At 42.5% G+C, this 24,138-nt stretch overlaps 1 protein-coding gene across 2 annotated transcripts in view; it reads right to left on the bottom strand.

Moving 5' to 3' along the window:
* Positions 1-17,460, bottom strand: part of TFG (trafficking from ER to golgi regulator) — a 35,752-nt gene extending 18,292 nt beyond the window's left edge. Inside the window, exons 1-3 of one of the 2 annotated variants that reach the window (XM_085850369.1) lie at positions 17,242-17,460; positions 5,132-5,324; positions 4,460-4,543 (exon numbers count right to left, since the gene is read on the bottom strand). In XM_085850369.1, the coding sequence (XP_085706495.1) occupies positions 4,460-4,543; positions 5,132-5,315 (268 nt within the window). In that variant the 5' untranslated portion in view covers positions 5,316-5,324; positions 17,242-17,460. Of the gene's footprint in view, positions 1-4,459; positions 4,544-5,131; positions 5,325-16,935; positions 17,197-17,241 lie in introns of those variants that run through there. The other variant, XM_085850370.1, reaches the window with a different exon arrangement.
* Positions 17,461-24,138: the final 6,678 nt, after the last annotated feature.

Here is a 24,138-nt window from a genome sequence, read left to right as displayed (position 1 = left end):
AACAGCTCAGTCTTGTTGCTGTCATCTTGAAGAAAGCTTCTCCAGTTACTTGGGGTCTTACTGGTTCCTGTCACTCTTATTCTGATTCCTTGCCCCCTTTTCGACCTTGCCTCGGACTTCAGACTTTACTTCTTGTACACATCAAACACTACGTCCACCCTCTCGTACCTGGCACCATAGGATTCTACCTTTGGGATGATGTCTTCTTTAGCATAGTCATCAAATATCTTTGAAGAACGTGGAGGTAGGGCATTGATAAGTGCTAAGCCATCGATGATGACTGCATCTCCCCTTGGTTCTCTGTCTGGGATGTTCACTTGCACTTCAAGAATTTCAGCCAGCTGTGACTTCAAATTTTTTTGAAGTTTTTTTTTTTCTTCAAATTTTTCAAAATTTGGATTTTCAAATGGCCAATCAGGCAGATTTGATCAGAAAGCCCTGCTGAACAGAAATGCCAAATTTGATGCTTGTATCATCATTTGCACGATTTTTCTACTATCTACTACACTAAAGTATGTGGAATGTGATGCACCAAAATGAAAGTCATGAGCTCCTGAGTCGATTAGGCTAATTAACAACAAAAAAGTCCATTATAATTCCCATGTTTTAAATGCACACCATGTCAAGGTGTATTAAGCAGCTTAATATGTCTTTCCACCATGGCATTCAACTTACAAAAAACAATGATAACATTGTAGCAAAGCATATATTCATAAATACTTATAATATTTACAACAATAATAAGAATAGTAGTATCAAATGGCAATAATAATAACGAACATAAATAATCCCCGTGCTGGCCCCAAGCACATCTGGACTTGGTGAAAGGCAAGCTAATGCTCGAGCAGTACAGCCGGTGGGTATGCAATAAGGCTGTGAAGACCAATGAAATTTTGGTACATCAGACCAATGGGCCCACAAGTTACTGGAAATGGAGGAGCTTGGTGACAAAAGACGATTTTGCTCATCATGTTATTTATTTTTGAAATGCATTTAGCTAATCCTCAAAAGGAAAAAGAAAAAAGAAAAAAGAAAAAAGAAATAATCTCTCGACTACACCAACATCTCTGGTTGTCATGTGTTGGACATGCCTCATCTCAATGTCTATAGTCACTCATGTTGGCCTATATTCCACATTTGAGGTTATACTTGGGGTTATCCTTTTAACAAAGGACAAAATATTATATATTTAATTAGAATGGTGGAACAGGTATCAAAGACAAATACAAAAATCTTCACGCTTTCTACCAAGGCAAAGTTGAAAGATGGCAAAAGGTTCGGATCTTCACCAAAATCATATCAATTCGGACTTGGCACACACCCAACCTGTGCACATCAGTACATAACTTTTTGAAATATCCTGCTCACAGACAGACAAACAGATAGAGACAAACAGGTGTGAAAAGATAACCTTCATCCATCTTTGGTCGCGGAGGTAAATATTTGACCTTTTGACCCCATGCTATACAGTACATCATACGAGGGTGAGTCGAAAAGTATCCGCAATGATTTATTAAAAACTGCGTTGTGTTGAATACATTGCTTATTGTACTTGCAGGTACAAGTATGAACTGTCTGTGCCACTGTGGAGCAGTTTCAACCTTGAGAAGTCAGTAGTTGTGTCGTAACTGAGTTATCATGACCGCTCTGCTGTCCGTTTGTACTAAAGAAGAGCAGCGTGCAGTGATACCATTTTTGTGGGCTGACGGTGTATGAGGGGTAGAAATCCATCACAGACTGTGTATGATTGGATTACAATTTTCATAAACGGTCGCACAAGTGTCACCGATGATGATCGACCAGGACGCCCATCCAACTCCACAACAGAAGAAAACATTGAACGAGTCCGCACCACGATTCTGGATAACCAACGGCCGACTATTGAAGCGGAACAACATCCTGAACATCAGTCATGGTTCTGCACATGAAATCATCAACAACCGACTTGGCTTTCGTAAAGTTTCTGCAAGATTAGGTCCAAAACAACTTACACAAAAGCAAAATCACAACCATGTGACAATCTGCCAAATCCGTTTGAACCGGTTTCATCATGAAGGGAACGCTTTTTTTGAGACGTATTGTCACTGGAGACGAGACATGGATCCACCATTATGAGTGAGACAGCAAACGCCAGATTATGGAGTGGAAACAACGACATCACCAGTCAAAAAGGAGTTCAAAAGTCAACCATCGGCCAGAAAGGTGATGTTCATGCTTTTCTGGGACTCACAAGGCCCAATTTTGGAAAACGATCAAGAGGGGGGGGGGCACAACGGCAAACAGTGTCTGTTATTGTGAAATGCTTTGGGACTAGTAGAAACCAGCTATCCAATGGAAATGCCGAAGGCTAATGTCGAAAGGTGTTACATGACCATGCCCATCCACACACTGCCACACATACTGTGGAAATCTTCCAGCAATTGAACTTTGAGGTGTTGGAGCATCCTCTGTACAGTCCTGACCCCTTCAGACTTGCACCTGTTTGGTCCACTCAAAGACGCTTTAAGAGGCTGCTACTTTGCCGGTGACCAACAAGTGAAAGAAGCAGTGTGTGTGTGTGTGTGTGTGTGTGTGTGTGTGTGTGTGTGTGTGTGTGTGTGTGTGTGTGTGTGTGTGTGTGTGTGTGTGTGTGTGTGTGTGTGTGTGTGTGTGTGTGTGTGTGTGTGTGTGTGTGTGTGTGTGTGTGTGTGGTTCGTCACTCAGCCAAAAACATTTTTTTTCTGAGGGCATACAAAAGCTTGTGAACCGATGGACTAAGTGGGTTGAAAAGGAGGGGGACGATGTGGAAAAAAGATGCTCTTGTACATGCTGAATTGTAATTATATTATTTCAATAAAAATATACTGCGGATACTTTACGACTCACCCTCAAATATACTCAGGTCCCACAAGATGATACTGCTCTCACACCTTCCTGCCATGTGGTGATCATAACTACCAAGTTTGGCGAATTTCTACACAACTGTTTAGAAGGTGGTAACATGAAGGACAAACAGACAGGCAAACAGACAGACAGACAGACAAACAGAAATATCAGTGTTTTTTTTTTTAAGCGTGGGGATAATAATTTACTCACTAAAAGAGCACGGTGTTCCTTTTCACAGCAGTCATGTTCCTTACTATATCCCAGAAATCCTCGAGCAATCCAACAAAGAATTTTCGATGAATGTCAACCCTGAAAAAAGTAGACTAATTTCTGTAGAGACAATTTTTAGGAGAAATATCTTTATCGTACAACACAGCAATCATTTTGCTTTCTGAAACTGGAACTTCCCAATCACAGGGACAGTCACCTCATCAGACTTCCTGCAACTTAACGAATCATTTTCTGGACCCAATCACATTTGTACATGCGCGGGAACAAATTTGCAAAGAAAGGTGCCGGATCCGACCCCATGGGTATTATTGTCTGCTTGGGTGTGCAAGAGAAGGATAATACTTTCTTAAAGTTGATTTTTCTTTTTTGAAAAACTGCATGAAAATGTTTTCTTTTCAAGACAACAACGTGCTCTCTTTAGTCATACTGTAATGTTTACAACCTGGAAATTATTTGTCGACTGCTCCGTCCAATGTGGCAAAGAGTTCGTCATGTGGGAAAAAAAAAAATCGTAAGATGATCGACATCAAGCTTCACCCTGTTGTTAATATTGTGAATGTCATCGATTACAGGTTTGGAGTTGTCAATGATCCAGAATTTACTAATAGAAGAATAAAACCTTGCCTTTTATCATAGTTTTGCAGGCATTTGTAAATTTGTTTCACTGCCTCTGTAATGCTGCCTGACAAGGTTTCAATTCTCTACCTGCATTCTCTACCTTCGATCAACCTCATCTTACAAGGACTCTTGTGCATTTTAGGAAACTCATACATTCATGGTATTATCTGGTATTTTGTGGTACTTATCTGCAACAAACAGCCTTCTCACCTTTGTGCGATTTACCTGGTACTGCATCAAGTATATTTTATTGTTCCTTATTTTGTCGGTCTTAGAAGTTGGGCCAAATGGCCTCCTCTGATGTCAAAGTTCCTTGTGCAGTATTATTCAAATAATCTGTCTTCACAGCCTTTCTACTCGTACAACTGTACGAAGAAACAAATTTCTGGAGCTGCCATCTACAATCCATAGTACTTGGCAGTTCAGAGGGAAAGAAAACACATCAGAATTTCAGGACCAAAGACACCCAGCAGATGCCAAGCATGTGAGAATCCCCATTTCTTTGCTTTCTGCACAAGTACGTTCAATGACACTATTGAGGTTCAGGGTCAGAGTTTTTGAATCGAGTTATCTTGGTATTATGAAAAGTATGGCAATGTCAATGCCCTTTTATAACATTACAAGGATATGAGTAGACGATGTACAGATCGATACAGTATATCAATCTGGGATCAAAGAATCATGATATTTGAGCTCAAATAGGAATGCCAAGCAGGAAACACACTGGCTGTTGTAGAATACGTACCGAAAATAGTAAGCTTTAAAATTCGACTGCATTGAATAGCAAAGGAAAGATCTGAAGAGTCAAATATGGTCACAAGATCTCCATCTGTAATAAAGAAAAAGAAAAAGAAATGACAAATAAAACCAGGAACACAGCAAAATAAACCAAAGTTTTAAGCAAGGAATAACAAAAACTTAAAAACATTCATCTGTTGTGTAAACGTGTCTGCCTGCACGTCTCATAACCAATGGACATCGCTTTTAAGCTTCTTGCAAGCTCACGTGACTTCCTTATTGGTTGCAATCTGGAAATGTGGTGGGAAATGGACAAATTAAATAGTCGTCTTTTTACGCTTGTCGTGACTCAATTTTTCTTTGCATTTTTGCCAATATTTGTGATGAAGCAAACGCGTGAACACGAGCAGCCAATCAGTGGAGGTTTTCCAAAGAGCCAATAGACGTTGAGGACACTGAAAGGGGCCTTTAAGATTCCAGATAAGCTAAAAACGGCTTATTCAAAATTATTAGAAAATTGGAAAGCATGGTCTATATGGGACCAAATGCAAATTATTAAATTCAAATTGGCAGGTGTTTGCATTATCGAGTGTCCACTATATCTGTTTGGCTTAACATGGTTGAACACGTGCATACATATAGGGCCATGTACATAAATCAACCTCCTCGTTCCTCTTACCTTCATCTTTGTATTTGATGGTAACTTCATCTGTCGGGCCTAAGTGACCACGATAAACCCTTTGCATCATGAGCAGCAGTTCATCATACGTTATCTCATCATTGTGGATTGGGATTCGGCGAATATCATTTCCCAAACAGGTCTTTATGATCAGCTTTCCAGCCAGGTCCAACTGGCCATTCATTGCGATTCACTGTGAAGGGAAAGAGAATGATTGAACAGCGTTATAGGAATTTAAATGATGGTTGAAAGGAGGAAGGGCATTTATGGTAAAAGGAAATATTTAAGAAAGGGGCCACCATATGAGGGTAGTTAAGAGTTGATGTGGACTTTTTACTGGAGGGGGGGGGGGAAACCCTTCAAAAACGGATTGGCGAGTCAAGGAAACCAATTATTTATTTAAGAATACATGCACTTTTTTTTTATGTGGTTGCACCCTTATGTAATCTGTTAGGATTGGTGCACAGCTATTTTTAGGACACATGCTTTGATGTCTTCAATCGTGAATAACTACAATTCCACCCAGAAGTTATTCAAGTTGTCCAAAGAGATGTGAATCACAAGGTGATACATCTGTTGAACTGTACAAAGGATGATGCAGAACACCAATCTTTTTCTGTTGTCGTCACATTTGCTGAGCGAAGATGAGCATTATCATGCAGCAGGCACACCCTGAGACAGCATACCTGGCTGTTGTCTGCATATTGCTTCCCACTTCATTGGATAACAAGTCAATGTGGTACTGTGCATGCATGGTTTTTACATATTCAATAAGTTTCACTTAAAATATTGAGGTCCCAAAACACAATTATCATCAGAGGCTTTCTGGCTGAACTTCATCTTTTTGGGGTTATGGGGGACCAAAAATGTCCTCGTTCCATACTGGCTTACATGGATTCTGGTATGAAATTACGGACCCAGGTTTCATGATGTTATAATCTTCAAGAGAAAATCTTCCTCCCTCTGGTAGAATTGCAGGTCTTTTGCAAATGTCACACGAGTTGCCTTTTGATCAAGCACGAGGTCATTTGATATCCGGCACACAAACAAACAAGCAAAGACAGACAGACAGACATATAGACTAGACAAAAAGGGGTGAAAAAATAACCTCCTTCACCTTCGGTGGCAGAGGTAATAAACTCAACCTTGGATTACATCCGACTCAAGGTTGGACATCGAACAATCAGCCTGATTTTTGCGAGTTCAAATTTTTTAAACCTACTCCTTCCCAGTCACGCATCAAAGATGCGTGCATCAAGATAGATAGATGCACGCATCAAGAAATAATAACTTTAATAAATAAAATAAAAACCCCCAGGGTGCTCTGAACTGAAAGTTATATGTCGCTGTCTGCAGCAGTGAATAAATATAATAATAATATTAATCATAATAATAATAATAATAATAATAACTTTATTTAAGACATTTAAAGCCAAAATGATGCCACCACAGCCTGCCTTCTTTTATGGTATGATCTCCACAGACCACTCAATGGCACCTTGCAGGCCACTGATGGGTCACGACCAGTTGAGAATACCTGCTCTAGGCCATCCTACGAACCCAGTGTGCAATTCAGTTTATTCTCCATAATTTAATAACACACTGACAGAGGATCCCTGAAAATGCTATAGTTCAAGACGAATAGTAAGAACTTTTTATTTCCAAAAATAATACTATTTCCTCAACTTTGCATCAGATTTTAGCGACCAGCTTGGAGGTGTAGTCTGCGTAGGAGAAGACATCGCTTCTGGTGAGGCCCACAAGTTCAAGGGACTGGACTTCTTCCAGAGGTTCATCCAACAGTCTTTGCAGAGGATACGGGAATTACCTGGATTAAAAGTCATATTCCAGATATCGGACCAGCTTTTACGCATCCTCTGAATGTTACAATCAGATAGCTTGGCAAATAGAGCTGGATGCTAAACCGTTTCGATCAAGGAATACATCCAGAGACACAGTCCTTCCCTTATTCCGATTCGGAGCCTCCATCCATTGTTGTGAGAGAATCAACAGCATGGCCATATTTAAGTGGCTTAGGCAGAAAACAAACTGGTGATTGACGGCTATCGGCTGAGGGTGAAAAAGAATGATGATGGAGGCAGCAAGTATGGATTCTATTGCTGTATTATGGGAAGCAGGCTAACTGATCGATAGCTGAGCAGCTTTGTGTTTGCACTCTTCTTATGGAAGAGGATGTATTCCAGCTAACAGGTAGACACATCTCATTCATAAGGACACGTTAACCACAGTATGTAGTTTTATAAAACGCAACCAATGTACAAATGGATTCTTTTTTTAGCTCAGCAAAGGATGTGGGGGAGGGAGAGGGTGGGAGCTGGATCAGATAGATATCGTGGAGGTAAAAAAAAAAAAAAAAAAAAGAGGTGGGGGTGTTGGAGGAATGCTTCTTCTATAATCATGCAATGTCGTCGTAAGCATATTATAGATCTAATCAATTTAAATAACAGCTCAAAGGTTTGTTACATCAATACAGTGTAGCAATAAAGAAACATGACAGCTTTCCAAATACCATAAGAGACATCAAGTAAAATAAACAAGAGAAGAAAAGGAATAATAATGATAAAAATTAATAACGTCTTTATACATGGTGACTATTGTGATTCATAGATAACTCTAACCTGAACCCGACGTAAAACTGTTTCCCAACAAGGAACTTAAAAAAAAAAAAAAATAGCAGGCAAGTTAGTCCGTCATGCTGTGCCTGTGCCACATCAACACCACATGAATCCTATCGATTAGTTTATTGAATTCTAGGAAGGTTGAGGGTAGGGAGGAGGAGGAATAGTAGGGAAGAAAACAGAAGGGAAAACACAGTACGTCATCAGGGTGAGACAGACAGATAGACAGACAGACAGACACTTGAGGAAGGGGTGGATCAAGATGGTTATTAGGTGAAGAATGAACAAACACACACAGCACATTCACCTTTTGACACCCTCTCACGGCACACGTATACAATCACCCAATCCGTATTCCATACCAAAGCTATTTACCAGTGCTGCCAATGTACATGTACCCCTCTATCCCCAATGCATCTCGACACTCCATCATATTTCAATTTAAAGTTGTACTGTCGTTTTACTGCCACGACTTTTCCAGGGAGACCATTCCGTGCATCAACTACTCTCTGAGTGAAGGACCCTTGCCTTACTACCGTCTTAACCCTCCTCTTCTTTCGACTCTGACAGAAATGTCCTTCCTCAGATGTAGTGACCAACACTGTACACAACATTCTACATGAGGCCTTATTTTGCTCCTATAGTGTTAAAAACTCCCTCTCTAGATTTACAATTGATCCTCGACTAAAATCCCATTAGCTCTGCCTGGCACTGCCCTATCTGCGAACTCCTTCCGTATCTATCACCACCCACAGATCCTTCTCCTGTGTGACATGCTCTAACATTGTTCCTTGCATCATGTAATCTCCATTTTCATTATTCTTGCCCATCCTCTGCACCGTACAATTCTTTATGCTAAACTGTATCTGCCAATCTTTTGCAAAATCTCTGAAAGTATCTCGACTTTCCTGAATCTGATCAACCTCCCAACCTCCCCCTCAGCCCTACGATTGAACTTATGTTCAAGCTCTGTGCCATCTGAAAACTTAGAAAAGCTATCTCTCGTTCAAATAATAATTGATGTAAATTATAAATAATAACGGACCCAGCACCGATCCTCAATGAACCCCATTACTTACAATTTCCCAGCCAGACATCCTCCTACTCACAAGCACTCTGTTGCCTATCATGAAACGAGTTTTGAATTCATTTTTATACTCTACCAGCTATTTCACAAGCCCCAAGCTTGGTTAATAGTCAACTATAAAAAAAAACCATCCAATGTCTGAGCCCAGTCCAGTTGATTTATACCTAACTCGAAGGGTACTTGGCAGAGCGCATACCTCAGCCACGTAATGCCTGATCCAGGAGAACATATCGCACCCAATACATTTTTGAAATAGCATGCTCCATATCGTTTTGGCCCCATCTCTCAATGGTGAAGAATCACTTCAAAAATTAAATAATTATCGTATCCAGATCCTAATTCGGATCTTCACCAAAATTGAATAAATTCATCCTCGTCACAAACACATGTCCACCAAGTTTTGTCTGAATCAGTCCACAACTTTTTGAGATATCGTGCTACATTTCATTTTTGGCTCTCTCTCTCAATGGTGAAGAATCACTTAAAAAATTCAAGTAGTCGGATCCAGATCTTCACCAAAATCTAATCAGTTCGGCCTTGTCACACACCTAACCTCTCCACCAAATTTCATCCGGATCCGTTCACAACTTTTTGACATATCCTGTACACAGACGAAGACAGAAAGGGGTGAAAACATAACATCCTTCACCTTCGGTGGCGGAGGTAAAAAAAATGTCTTCTGCTTATCCTCAACTAGTAAATCCCCCGTTAATCTTGTAATAAATAAAGTACCCATTCACCCTGATGTAAAACTTTATGGGTCAGTGATGGGAAAAGTTTAAGTTATTCTATCGATTTAGATAAGATGAATGAAAGGGACAATAAAGTGACCGACTATATTCCATCAACAAAAGTGAAACGAAAATGAAAAATAACCAATCAGCAGCTTTTCAAACGCAGCGTGGGAAGCATCGACACAATGAGAACACGTTCAACTTTTACGAGTTATCCATGGTAATCGTGCATAACGGTGTAGTGTGTGACAGTCTTGGACAATCGCCAAAGCAGTGAAACGTGTTGACCAGTTAAACATGAGCTTTCAATAGTTTCCGGCCACAGTGTCACATCTTCAGCAGAATTTTTATTTCTTAACAATTCTATCTTTTGTGAACTTTGAAGCCCAAAAAGGTATAACGAAAGTTTAATATGGAAGCCTGAGTCTGCCCTTTGCTTCCCATATTAAACAAACGTTCAGAAACAACACAATAGCGCTATTCTAGATGCAGTGTGTTATAAAAACATTAAACGATAGTCTTCCCCATTAAATTATAGTAGTATATACTGACGAGGTGTGTGTGCGTTTCTCAACTTCCCATGTAAGAATGGATGAATTTAGATGCCGGTCTGTCGTGGATACAGAGTGTGTTCGGAACTCGACCGTGTGCGGCACCGTTCGAGCGTGCAGGCCGACTAAACCATTTCAATTTTCAGGAGTACACCCAAGGAGTAATGGCTCGAGTGCGTTTATAGTCGATGCAAAGTTATTGAATGGTAACACAAGCAATGAAGTTCAATCTCTTTTAAATATGAGTTGCAACAAGTTCAAAGGCAAAGAAAGGCTCGTATGTCAAGTTCAAAGGTAAAACCTTCATGTAGACAGACCGTAACTAGAGGGGGAGCACTCGGTAGAGTGCAAAACCTCCGCCACCAATACTGCTTGGTCACTCAAGTGAACCTGATATCCTATTCATTCAATTTGACGTCAACAGTGCTGAAAGAGTTATCGTTTGCAACTTTCCCTTTTACTTTTACATACTCAATTCATTCGTCATAACGAGATTCCTTGAGAGAGAAATTGATTTTACGTGAGTATATCCACCTGAAGTTCCAAAATCAGCCACAATTATAATTTTGGCATGTTTTTGTTGGAAATCACTGATAACTGTAGAAATTCAAAAAAAATTCGAAATTTTGTTGAAAAAAAAGTTGCAAAATTTTTTTTTCTCAAACAATTTTTTTTTTTGGGGGGGGGGGGGTTGGAAATAACTTAAAACATGTATAAAGGCAAAAAAAAAAAAATTCAAATATTTTTTCAAAATGCCCGCCATATTGGATTTTGGACCAAGTCCAAAATCTAATGGCATGATCTAATGGACCACACCAAATCCCCCCACCGAGTTTCGGCGAAATCCGTCGAGGAGTTTTTCCGTAATATTGTTCACAAACAAACAAACAAACAAAAAGGGGTGAAAACAGTAACCTCCGATCTTCGATGACGGAGGTTAATAAGTGCACAAGTGCCTAAATGAGCAAAATACTGCAGTTACTGGAAATGCCATCATAAAATTTTACATTCTCTTCTTCGTTTTCATGTAGATACCAAGATGTGTCATCAAGCAAATTGTTGGTCAAGCAAATTGATGGTCAAACAAATTTAGATTTTAAAAATTACATTATGCTTAAAAAATATCAAAATGTCGGCATGATTAAAAGTCATTTTTATGGTCAAAAATGGCTGAGAACCTCCTCAAGGAACCCTCGATGAACCTCCAGCATCTGGGACTGCCCGAAGGCCCCAGGCCCCTGTAGTGGTCGGACCCTACACTGGCAATATTTCATTTACAACTGCAACTAAAAATACTAAATACAGTGTGTGTGTGTGTATGTGTATGTGTATGTGTATGTGTGTTTTTAGAGTCGATGCTCATTTAAATTTTCAGTCCAGTACTCAGGTCAGGTATGGGAGTATGCGCCAGAGCAGCGCGTCGCTGCTTCGACTCCGCCGGTACTCCAGGGGCCTCTGCCTGGACATACCCCAGGAAGATGCCTGGCCCATCCCCATTTCTTTGAGATTTTGATCGATCTGCTGCAACCATGAGGGACGTGGTCGGCCCACTGGCCTCCTCCACTCACTGAGAGAATCTGGTGAGCAGGATCAGCGTCAGGAAAATGAGCCACATGTCCATACAGCCGCAGCTGACACTCACAGACGATGCAGGTAACAAATCTCATTTGAGTCTCCCTCAGCAACGGCTCGTTGGTCAGAAAGTCCGACCAGCGATAGCCAAGGATTCTCCGAAGAGACCTGGTACCAAAGGAATTAAGTCGCCGTCTCAGATGCCTGGTCAGAGTCCAAGTCTCACATCCAGAGAGCAAGACTGGAAGCACTAAAACCTGAAGACTCGGACTTTCGTCCTCCCGCACAGGTACCGGCAGCACCACAACCCATGATCCAGTGAATCCATGACTCCCCAGGCCCGACCCAGACGTCCATTGACCTGTGACTCACAGCCTGCAGAGACATGAATACCACTGCCATGGTAAGTGAATCTCTCCATGACCTCAACAGCCTCACCACAAACAGGCACAGACAGGACAGCAGCATCCAAGATGTAATTGAAAGCCTGGATCTTAGTTTTGACCCGGGAAACCCGTAATCCCAGCGGCTCCGACTCCTCATTCAGCACCTCGAGGGCCCCCAAAAGGATATCTGGAGTCTCCGCAAAGATGACTGCATCATCTGCGAAATCAAGGTCAGAGATCTTGACATTCCCAAATGATGCACCACAGCTTGATCTCTCTGACATCCTCCCCAGAATCCAGTCCATACAAGTGCTGAAAAGTGTGGGGGCAAGTACACATCCCTGACGAACTCCAGTAACAACTGGAAATAAGTCAGAGATGGTACCACCACATCTCACAGCACTCTCAGTACCAGAGTAGAGTTCAGACATCAGATCGATCGGTTTTAGTGGCACCCCACGAAAACCAAGAATCCTCCAGAGGGCATCCCGATTCACTGAATCAAACGCTTTACAGAGATCAACATAGGCTGCAAGCAGCCCCTGCCGAAACTCTCGTCTGTGTTCGGTAAGGACACAAAATGCAAGGACACGGTCAGTCGTTGACCTCTTTGGTGTAAAGCCTGACTGCTCTGGACGCTGGTGCTCAAGCAGATGGTTTTAATCAAGAACTATCCAAGCGAAGACCTTGCCCGGCACTGAGAGCAGCGTCACCCCTTGGTAGTTGTTGCAGTCTTGGCGATCGCCCTTCCCTTTCCAGAGAGGGACAACAAGGCCCATCTTCCAGTCAGTTGGGATGATTTCTGTGTTCCAGGCAGAGCACAGAACTGCATTCAATGACACGAGTGCAGCATTTCCACCAACCTTGAGAAGTTCAGCATGGATGCCACAAATCCCAGGAGCTTTACCCCATTTCAACCGGTTTTCCACAGCCTGAGTTTCCACAAGCGAACGTGGACCACAGTTGATTGGAGGGTCAGTAATCGGGATATTAAGACCCCTGATGTCCAACTCAAGATCTGGTGGATCAGCCTGGTACATCCGCTCAAAGTAATCGGCCGAGCGGGCCATCACTTCGGACTCCTCTGTCAAGAGCCTACCACCTTCTGCTTTCACTGCAGTACACCGAGGGATGGGCTTGGAGGAATGCAATGCACGAATTCCCCTGTAAGCAGGACGAGAATCACCTGACCACAGGTGATGCTCTACCCCCTCACATATTCCTCGCACATGGGCCTCCTTGTCCACCCTTGGCTCACATACAGTTTTACGCCTCAGCTCCTTGAACAGCTCAGCTCTGCCATTCAGCCTGGTCCTGTGACTCCTGTCAATGGTATCCAGTGTCCCTCGAGACAAAATTCTTCTTTGCCCGACGGTGCGTTCCAAGACCTCCACCGGCAACATCAAGGACGGTGGTCTTGAAGGCACTCCACAACTCTTCAGGATCTTCCAAGACACCCAGACCCCCCAAATCTCCACTCAACCTGTTCGCAAACTCCTCAGCTACTCTCTCATCCTTGAGCTTGCCAACATCCAGCCTAGGCTGGGATGGTACCATTCTCCAGGATTTAAGGTGCAACTTGGAGTTGCCACAACAAGCCGGTGGTCAGAAATGAGGAACTGAGCACTCTGATGGAACCTGCAGTTCTGGATCGTCCTCCAGCGACCATCAACGAGGACATGGTCAATCTCCTTTGCCACACTGCCAGCGTTGGAATACCAAGTCCAGCGACAAGCTTGTGGGCGCTGAAACCATGAACTGGCCATCCTAAGTCCATGACTTCTTGCAAAGTCAAGGAACTTAGTGCTATTCAGGTTCACGGTTCCAGACCCATGGACCAACACATGTCTCAAAACCAAGCGTATCAGTTCCAGTCGATGCATTGAAATCCCCCATGACGAGAAGTGTATCTCGCCTGGGACACTGATCAACCACAGACTCGAGCGTGGCATAGAATGCATCCTTCACGGTGAGATCACTCGCCTCAGTCGGAGCATAAACAGAGACCAGGGAAATGACACCTGAGGAGTGACGAATCCTTAGTCTCATAATACACTCGTTGACCAGTGTTATCTCAATCATCATTGGAGTCAGCTTATTGGACAAAGCTACAGCAACTCCTTGGGCATGGTAACCATCAGAGCGACCAGACCAATAGCAGGTGTAATCACCCCTCATGATCTCACCTCAATCTGGTCTCCAAACCTCAGAGAGTGCTGCAATACCGATGTCCAAACGCTTGAACTCAAATTATGAGACAGGCGATCATCCTCTCTTTGGGACAGGACATTCCAGTCACCCACGGGAAGGGACCGCCTCAGGTTAACCCAAGGAGACCACCATCTGGTGGACAACACCGCAGCACCACTCTGACACACTCTCCCGCAATCTGACAAAAGCAATGTTACCCCGTGGTTTCCCCCCTATCTTCAAAGATTGGGGGTCCCGAAGGCTTTGCCCCAATCCCGTCATCCGGTGAGCTGCCCTGAGAAGGGAAGCTGCACAGGAGGTATTCCCACGGAGTAGGTTTTCAGATTTCTTTGCGTTTTTGTGTTTTGCGGAATGAAGGGTTTTACGGTGGCCGGAGTGCAAATCCTGCCACCAACCTTCTCATAAGAAGTAACCCGATGCAGGACGACGTCCGCACAGTTGGGCCCTCGATATGAATGGTCGTTGGCTCACAAGGAGCCCCTCCGCCCTAGACAGGTTTTGTTTTTAATCCTACTGGGTGTCCATATCCAAACACCCTCCTCACCAGAAAACCTGGTGGGGGAGACAGTTTAGTCGCCGACAACCCAACCATAGAACAGGTTAGCACAGGTTTACATGGTACCTGTAGCAAGTCACAGATCTGATCTGGCCTGACCATACTGCATTACCTTAATGAAGTTATTACAACCCACTCTGCCAATAAAAATGGTACCATTTGACAAGTAATAATCTATTCGGTAACAAAGCTAATAATCAATTTCCAGGCACTTGGAACAAAAATTTATGTCTGTTGAAGCGTAAAGATGACCGCTTTTAAAGCACGCCTTTCTAGTGATTGAAGAAGAAGAAGCAGAAACGTGAGCTTAATGCAGTGGCACGTTGCTGATAAAATCGTGGAATCTGAAGGAAGCCGATGCCATGAGGGAGAGGTGCGCACGCACGCATGAATAAAGGAATGTGGTTATGGCTTCTCTACACCCGAGCCGTGTTTGATCGACTTAGTAATGTAGACTGGACGATTCAGTGTACCTTGTTCACTTATCCAGGATACAACAAATTGCCAACTCGGATCATTCATCATTTTTGAACCCAAAGAAACATTGCAAAACATGGCTGTGCTTGGAAATATTGGAGCTTTCGATGAGAAAGTAGAGTTCTTCGATGATTACGTGGACAAATGCGATGCATTTATGGTGGCAGACCAGAGCAAAGTTTACCTGAGTACGAACCAACGTTAGAGGTTCTTGATTTAATACCTAGAAATAGTCAGCAGTCACCTGACTTTATCGTGGAACCCCATTCACCTGCTCAACCTAGTATGGTTCCTCAGACATTACCGTTTTCGTCTGACAGCTCAGTGCGAGAAATTACATCTCTCCCTAAATCAGATTCCAGTCAGTTCCCAAACATTAGTTCAAAATCTGACTCGAGTGGAGCAATTCCAACGGTACCTGGAAGGTCCAACAGAGTATCTCGACCTCCACAGAGTCTGCATTTTTAAGATTAAAAAATTCAGTTATAGAATTATCGATGTTGAGAAGGTTGGTTTAACCGATTAGTTGATGACTTGCATGTAATGGGTTGAAAGTTCGTATTACCAATGTCAGGTGTATCGTCATGGTAACAGGTGTGACCGTTTCCAATGTACGAGTGAGGAATGTTACATGGCGGAATGTGAAGGAAGGGGACGTCATCAGCGGAGGTGAGGCGTACACAGGTGTGAACAAAGATACGTGGTTCCGGCTTCTCCACGTCCGAGTCGTGCTCGACATACGTACTCGGTAATGCAGACCGGAATATTTGGCGTCTTCATTCGTCCATGACACAAGAGTTCCGGAAGGAAAGGTTATTTGCTGGTGAATATAAATACGAGTTCCCTGATCTTTAGAGTGAGTTCCACGAGCAAGTACGTTGAATGCTCCCCCGAGCTGACCCACTCTCCACCAAGGGCTTCACACTCAGAAGCACCGAAAGTCGTGAGAGTGTCGTGAGATTCAAGTGTGCGGTAGTCTCAAACAAAACAAGATTAGTCACCGATGATGTTACATCACGTCGGCGAGCAGCGGCTCGTGGGTGGCGGCACACACACAAATACAAAAACACACATACACATACACACACACACACACACAAAAACACACACACAAACACACACACACAAACACACAAAAACACACAAACAAAAACACACACACATACACACAAACAAAAACACACACACACACACAAAAACACACCCACACACACATACACCCACACACAAAAACACACACACATACACACACACAAAAACACACACACATACACACACACACACACCCACACACAAAAACACACACATACACACACACACACATACACACATACACAAAAACACACACACACACAAACACAAAAACACACACACACACACACACACACACACACACACACCCACACACACACACACACACAAAAACACACACACACAAACAAAAACACACACACACAAAAACACACACACACACACACACACACATACACACATCACCATGAGGAGGCAACTCCAGTCAGGCAGGGAGATTTGTTGATGGCGGAGGTGCACACGCATGACAAGGATACACGAACTCAACCCCGATATTTACTTTCACACTCCAAACGATCAGATCCATCTTCGGGGACGAACAACACCTCGTCCTCCCTCGTCCCTCCGACCTTGATGGTCTTGAGGAAAAGCTTCCCAACATCAAGATGCACTCCCAACCGGATGGGCCTACCAGTACCACTCAATCTGACGATTTGAAGTCCCAATGAAAAGAGACACCAAACTCTTCAACTGCTCCGCGTGATAAGCCGTTGATTTTCGTTCCATGAGGAAAAGTTCATGTTAAGAATTAAATTCTCCCATCGTCCCCCCCCTACCCCCCACAACAAAAAACAACCGCACTCACATCAGATCGAACGTGGCAGGAGACAAGGCGCATGCGTGACGACACAGAGGGCAAAGTTCAGGATCGTCGATAATATTCAGGATCTTCTTCTTTATTACAATTTATGCTCCTTCAGATTGCGCCGTCAGACTCTGTGTCCGCAACGTGCGGAAATAAAAAAACGATTACACTTTGTGTACGGCTCAGGAATCGTCATGAACTCTCGCGAGAATTTCTACCGAGCGAGATGTGCAGGGTTCAGGTTATGAGATAACAAGGAAATTTGACCGAGGAGGAGGAGGCTGTTCGGCCCATCATGCCTGCGCGACACTAACACCCGATTAAATAAACCCAAGTAAACTTCATTGTGCGGATGACAAAAGTGTGACAGGCTGAGGGTGTTAAAAATGTAAATGGAGAAAAAAAATGTTTTTTAAATTTATTTTATCTCGTTAATCGGCGGACGCAGCTTTGGGTCACTTCCGCTTAGCAACGGCCGCCGCCATTTTAACGCGGTGAAAACAACTCCTTAGGAACGAGTTAAACGTCTTTGTTTGAACGAGGTTATGTTTTCACCCCTCTCTCTGTCTGTCTGTGTCATTTGCAAATCCACCATTTTTCAAGTACTAGTGCGTGCCCGCACCTACAAAAAAAAAACCATTGTGACGTCATAGCACCGTGCCCTGTCATTGGTGAGCAAATAAATGCCCATAACTTGGGAACCGCTTGTCCAATTAATATCAAACCTTGAAAACGCACATCCACGGGTCCCCAGCAATATAGCTGGCAAGTTTCAATTAGATCGGACCAGGGGTCGTCGAGAAACGGTGGTCGCAGACAAACACATACAGATGGACAGACACACATACAGACAGACAGACACACAGAGATTGCTGGAATTAATTTTCAAGTACTGTATATTGGTGAGTCGATTTTGTTGTTCTATCCGTCTGTTTAACAAAACCAATCTTCACGAAACTTGGTAACACCACGTGGTCGAGTTTGTCAAAAGGAAGCCGATTGTTTTTGAGGTCAAAAGGTCAATATTGACCAAAAGTCAACATCTCAGGTGGGGTTTCTAAAATCCTCAATTTTCATCCGATTGACTTGAAATTTGAAGACGAGTTTCACATTTGGTCTTTGAATTGAACCGCCAATTATTTTTGAGGTCAAATTTGTTTGATGGATTTTGCAAGTTTTGTGCTCTGCACGACATCTTGTTCTTGTTTGTCTGTCTGTGTGCAGGATATCTCAAAACGTTGTGGACACGTTGGGTGTGTGGCAAGAACGAACTGATTAGATTTTGATGAGGATCCAGATCCAGATCCGACTACTCGAATTTTTGAAATGATTCTTTACCATTGATCGGGCCCAAAATGATACAGAGCACGACATCTCAAAAATTTGTGGACAGATTCAGACAAAAACTTGGTGGACACGTTGGGTGTGTGACAACGAAGAATTGATTCAATTTCGGTGAAGATACGAATCCAAATCTGGATACAAGGATTATTTAACTTGCAAAGTGATTCTTCACCATTGAGAGGGAGAGGGCCAAAACTACACATGGCATGATATTTCAAAAATGTGTTGGGCCCGATATGTTCTCGTGGATCAGGCATTACGTGGTGGGGGTATGTGCTCTACTGAGTGCCCTTCAATTTACTTCCACCACCGAAGGTGAAGGAGGTTATGTTTTCACCCTTCTGTTTGTCTGTCTATGTGCAGGATATCTCAAAAAGTTGTGCATGGATTCGGATGAAATTTTGTGGACAGGTTGAGTGTGTGACAAGGACAAACTGGTTAGATTTTGGTGAAGACCCGAATCCCGAAACGAGATTTTGTTAATTTTTAAAAATAATTCTTCCTCATTAAGAGATGGGGGCTAAAAACGATACATATCATGATATCTCAAAAAGATGTGGATGGATTTGGAGGAAACTTAGTGGATGAGTTGGGGATATGACAAGAGAAGCTGATTAGATTTTGCTTCAGGTGGGGACGCAGATCCAATGTATCAGTGGGATACAAAACGAAAAAAGGTTCAGCATGGTTTGCCCGTAATGGTCCTTCGAATGATCGGTGATTAAAGTGTGAAGATGCGCAGAGCTGAGATTGGGAATCACAAAGCTGGGCAGAGTTTCATCTGGAGCTTAGTCTGGTTGTGATCAGGTTTGAGGGGAGTGGTGTCCTGAGATTTGATAAGCTATCTGGATCCTGTCAAATCGTGATGATCTTTGCTGCTCAATATTTGTTAATCCTTGTTTTCACCCTGCACAAAATCATAATCAAGTGAGTAATAACACACATCATCTCGTGTCGTGGGCGGTCTCTGCATTTTGATGGTTGTAAGGGTTCTCATGATTTACTGTTCACCATTCTTTTATCATGACAATTGTACTTTTCTCTATTTTGGATCGAGATTGCAGCTTGGCAAACATCGAGTGGTTTGTTTGTTTTGTGGTTGCAGTCCTGTTGTATTATAGGAAGCAATTACTAAATCCCATGTCTGTGCCTGCACATGACATTTCTTTATAGAATAGTTGACATTTACTGGTGGAATTGGAGCTACTGTTAGCTCTGAACTTTGCTTGAACTGAAACCAGTACAATGATTTACTGATTAGAAAACTCTGCACAAGGATTGATTTAACAAGTAAACCGCTGTGGTGAAGAAGGAAAAAAAAATCTCCATGTCAGACAACTCGCATGCTGACCCAGCTCGACCTGACGATGACACCTCACAGCCAAACAGACCCCGTGCGCAACGGACTTCAGGGGCACTCGCAGAGGGAATGACGCCCCACAACAATGGTCATGTACAACAACATGCAGACAATGGAAAGAATGCCTGATCGCCAATGGAGAAAAACCAAGCAAACCCTCGAGAATCTTCAAGATGCCGCTAATGATGAAAACCTAATCCAAATGGACCCCCACCGATGCCAGTTTGGTGCTCCAAGCATACTCAGAAATATCACGAAGATACCTTTCACACTGAGACCTATATCTTGGCAACAGTAAATATGCCAATGGTGTTATTGCTTAGACATTGGATAAGACGTATTCCATGGCACTAGAAACCAGATAAAATGCCTCGAGACTATCATGGCCCAGCACACAAAAAATAAGTCATCAAGATATTCAAGGTCATCTTCTTCATCTTTCAGTGCGCAGCCCCAGGCTCAAGCCTCCGCCGCTGCTCAGAATGCGGCCAACGAAGACAGTCGCCAAACATGAAGCTGAGCTGAAAGCGGATAAAGAAAGAGCCAAAGCAGACCGAGCAAGAGCTGAGGCCAAGCTGAAAGCGGAACAAGCAATGGCAAAAGCTGACTTGCGGATACTCTGAACCCAACATACCGTGGCTGTAATCCGAGTGTTGGCCAGAAAAGCGTACAGTAGGGTCTGCACAATGTTTTTCTGCATTTTTGTGATCACCAGACCATCTGAATGAATATTCCGATTGATGCCACTCTGGCACCCTTGAGCATTTTTGTGAAAATCCATTAATATGCAAATTAGCGGTGGCCATTGTCAAAATTACTATTTTTCTTAATATCTCCAAAAGTAAGTGCCCAAATAGCCTGGCTGAGGTGTTGACACCCATATTTTTAGGGTCACTGGTCATGATAAACCCACTTAAAATCTAGTAACATTAAAATTTAGCTCATTAATATGCAAATTAGCAGTCGCCATTGTAAAAATAATTTTTCTTAATATCTCCAGAAGTAAGCATCCAAACAGCCTGGTTGAGGTGTCTACACCCATGTTTTTTAGGTTCACTCACTGGTCATGATAAACCCACTTACAATTAGATAACATTTAAATTTCGCTCAATAATATGCAAATGAGCATAGCCCTACCCCCTGAATTTGTCCAAGCCGATTGGCGTTTTTGCAGTACAGTTATACAACAACAAAACTGTTTGAAAATAACTTGCGCAGAGCCATTTATCCCCAGTACAGTTGTAAAGAAATGGCTGACCCCAGAAAAAATCAACAGCATGAACTGTTTCTGATCAAGTAAGTTGAGGCTTGTAATGTAATGAAAGAAACTTGGAGAACTGAGTTTTAAGTAAGAGTAATGTCTTCTGATACATTAGAATGATCGATATTATTTGCAAGCAATTTATTTATTTATTATTTAACATGATCTGTCTGAAAGCAACTGTGTATTTTATTGATTTTTAAAAGTACACAGGCTGGAACCTGTTTCCTGAGAATTTTTTTTTTAAATACGAACAAAGAAATTAAATGTTTACTGATGTTTATAATTACTTCTATTGTTACAGGTTGAGGCTCCATCACCATGGGAGACTGACTGTTTCTTCAGTCCCTGTGATGCAACTAAAGCTGGAAAACATCTGGTAACAGCTGGTCCAGACAGAGTGCGAAGCATCATCCGGTCAAGCAAAGCAAGACGAGATGGTATGCATGAAGAGCTTGAACAGAGATTACAGGCAGACGAATCTATCGAGCTGAAATGCCATAGAGACTGTATGTCAATGTACACATCACGCTCACCCATAGAAAGACACTTGAAACGAATGAGTAATGTCTGTTTGGAAGATGCTTCAACAAGCAAAAGAAGCCGCCGTTCAAAGACGACAGTATTTGACTTTAAAGAACATTGCATTTTTTGCGGCGAAAAGTGCATCATGGACTTTGATAAGAAGAATCCCAATCGTTGGCGGCGAGTTCTCCTTTGTAAGGCTGCAGATCCTGTTGATCAGACAACTTTCAAACAAACTATTCTAGATGTTATCGATTCCCGCCAGGATGAAGGACGCCAGGTCAAGATACGATTAATGGGCACAATCAGCGATCTTCATGCTGCTGATGCGAGATTGCACAATAACTGCAGAAAGTCCTTCATGGCACCCCGTTCTGTTGCAGCAGCAGCACACAGTGGCAGAGAAACTCAGGACATTGAGCCAGCTGTCAGTTCTACCATCCTATCGATGAAAAACGACATGTTGCACATCTGGAATTCAGTAGAAGTCTACAATATGTACAAGGATCATGGAGGAAAGCTATACTCTCGAGGAACCCTGTTATCCAAATTGTTGGATATACTTGGCTCTGAGATTCTGGTTCTGTCTGGTGAAGGTGTCACAAGTTTAATCTTGTTTCGCAGCAGAGCGTCTACTGCTATCAACTTAGTAGCATCAGATGAAGATGACACCATTGATGTTTCCAGAGAACGAATTGCCAAGAAGGTTGCACAGGAATCTAAGCAGTTGTCGTCCGACCCCAGTTCCTATCAGACTAGAATTAATATAGATATTGCTAATGAAGCAGTGAGTTCAACCCTTCAATTGCTACTCTCCAAAATATCAGCTAAACTGGACTGCACACTTCCAGGTGCTCCAATAGGAAACATCATAACGAATATGATCACCAATTGACCAACTACACTCCAAATAGCACTGGGAGTTCTCGTCAGTCGTAAAAGCCTCATCGAGCAGTTGTACAACTATCGTGTGACCTGTTCCTATGATGAGTCGAATTGTTGAATCTGTATGAAAAACAGTGATCTATATTCACAAAGACTGAAGTGTTTTTTTTTTTTCTATCTATATGTCTATTTATCCAAATTTTCATTTATGGCGACTGCTAATTTGCATATTAATGAGCTAAATTTAAATGTTATTAAATTTTAAGTGGATTTATCATGACTAGTGACCCTAAAAACATGGGTGTAGACACCTAAACCAGGCTATTTGGATGCTTACTTTTGGAGATATTAAGAAAAAAATAGTAATTTCGACAATGGCCACCAATAATTTGCATATTAATAGGTTTATACAAAAATGTTCAAGGGTGCCAGTGGCATCAATCTGAATATTCATTCAGATGGTCTGGTGATCACAAAAATGCAGAAAAACATTGTGCGGACCCTAATGCAAGGTCATCTTGAAAAATGGTGTTTGACATCCGGACTACTGTAGAAAAAGCATGCTCCGCTGCATTCCTGCAGGCCGAACAAGAAGAAAGGCGGGCATGTACTCCTGACCTCGCCCCAACAAGATTGAAAGATGTCACTTCAATGTTTAAAGAAATTTCATTAGGTTTATGAGTGGTTTCCCCCCCCCCCCCCCCCAAGATTGCTTATGTACTGAAAATGAATGAAATACAAGCACGTGTGCAGCATGGCTCTGCAGATATTCCATGACACCTACACTTGGACCGGTGATCTGATCAACAAACAGTCTCATTGCTGGGAGTGCAATGTGAGCTGCAGCCTGACCTGATGACCCCAACCAGAATCCTACATTTTCCCCTACAATGGCATTTTGTGTTCTCTGTCTCTCATAGGCTCCAAACAGCGATCATGGCAACATTTATCTTGAATTGAACTCAACACACGATTAGGCCAAAAAAAAAAATGTTGCATTGGCGTAACCCGCCCGACCCTAAAAATTCCGCCGATCCTACGTTTTTTTGCTATCGAAAAATTTTGCCGACCCTATTTTATTGCTATTTTTGTTGTTTTGCTATCGTTTTCAAGTATCTTGTTGATTGCGATCGCGATCGCAAAAACCCGGAAGTGTTTCGGACAGAACCCGCCGACAAAAAGGGTGGTACTCGAGCCGGGGGAGATTTTGGGAGGGATTTATTAGGAAAAAGAAAAAAAAAAAAAAAAAAAGATCCCGACCGACCTACCCTATTTTTCAGTGACCCGTTACGCCAATGCAACATTTTTTTTTTTTTTGGCCTTATTGGAAAGGCCACTGTCCAGGGACCCTCTTTATTCCAAATGCAAATATCAGTTATTGACCACCCTCTATCCAATATGCTCCATGCAAGTCTTTTCCTATTTCTTCCCAAACTTTTCTCTCCTCTCCCCTCTCTCAATTTTATCTCCTCCTACCTCTCCCTCCCCACCACATGCATATGTAATAAAAAGAGATAGTCTC

This window comes from Eptatretus burgeri, chromosome 12, assembly GCF_056783735.1.
Source record: "Eptatretus burgeri isolate ZD-2024b chromosome 12, Ebu_testis_v1, whole genome shotgun sequence".
In the NCBI taxonomy this organism is placed as follows: Eukaryota; Metazoa; Chordata; class Myxini; order Myxiniformes; family Myxinidae; genus Eptatretus; species Eptatretus burgeri.
The sequence above is the reverse complement of the archived record's forward strand: the minus strand, read 5'-3'. Positions and strand labels throughout refer to the sequence as shown.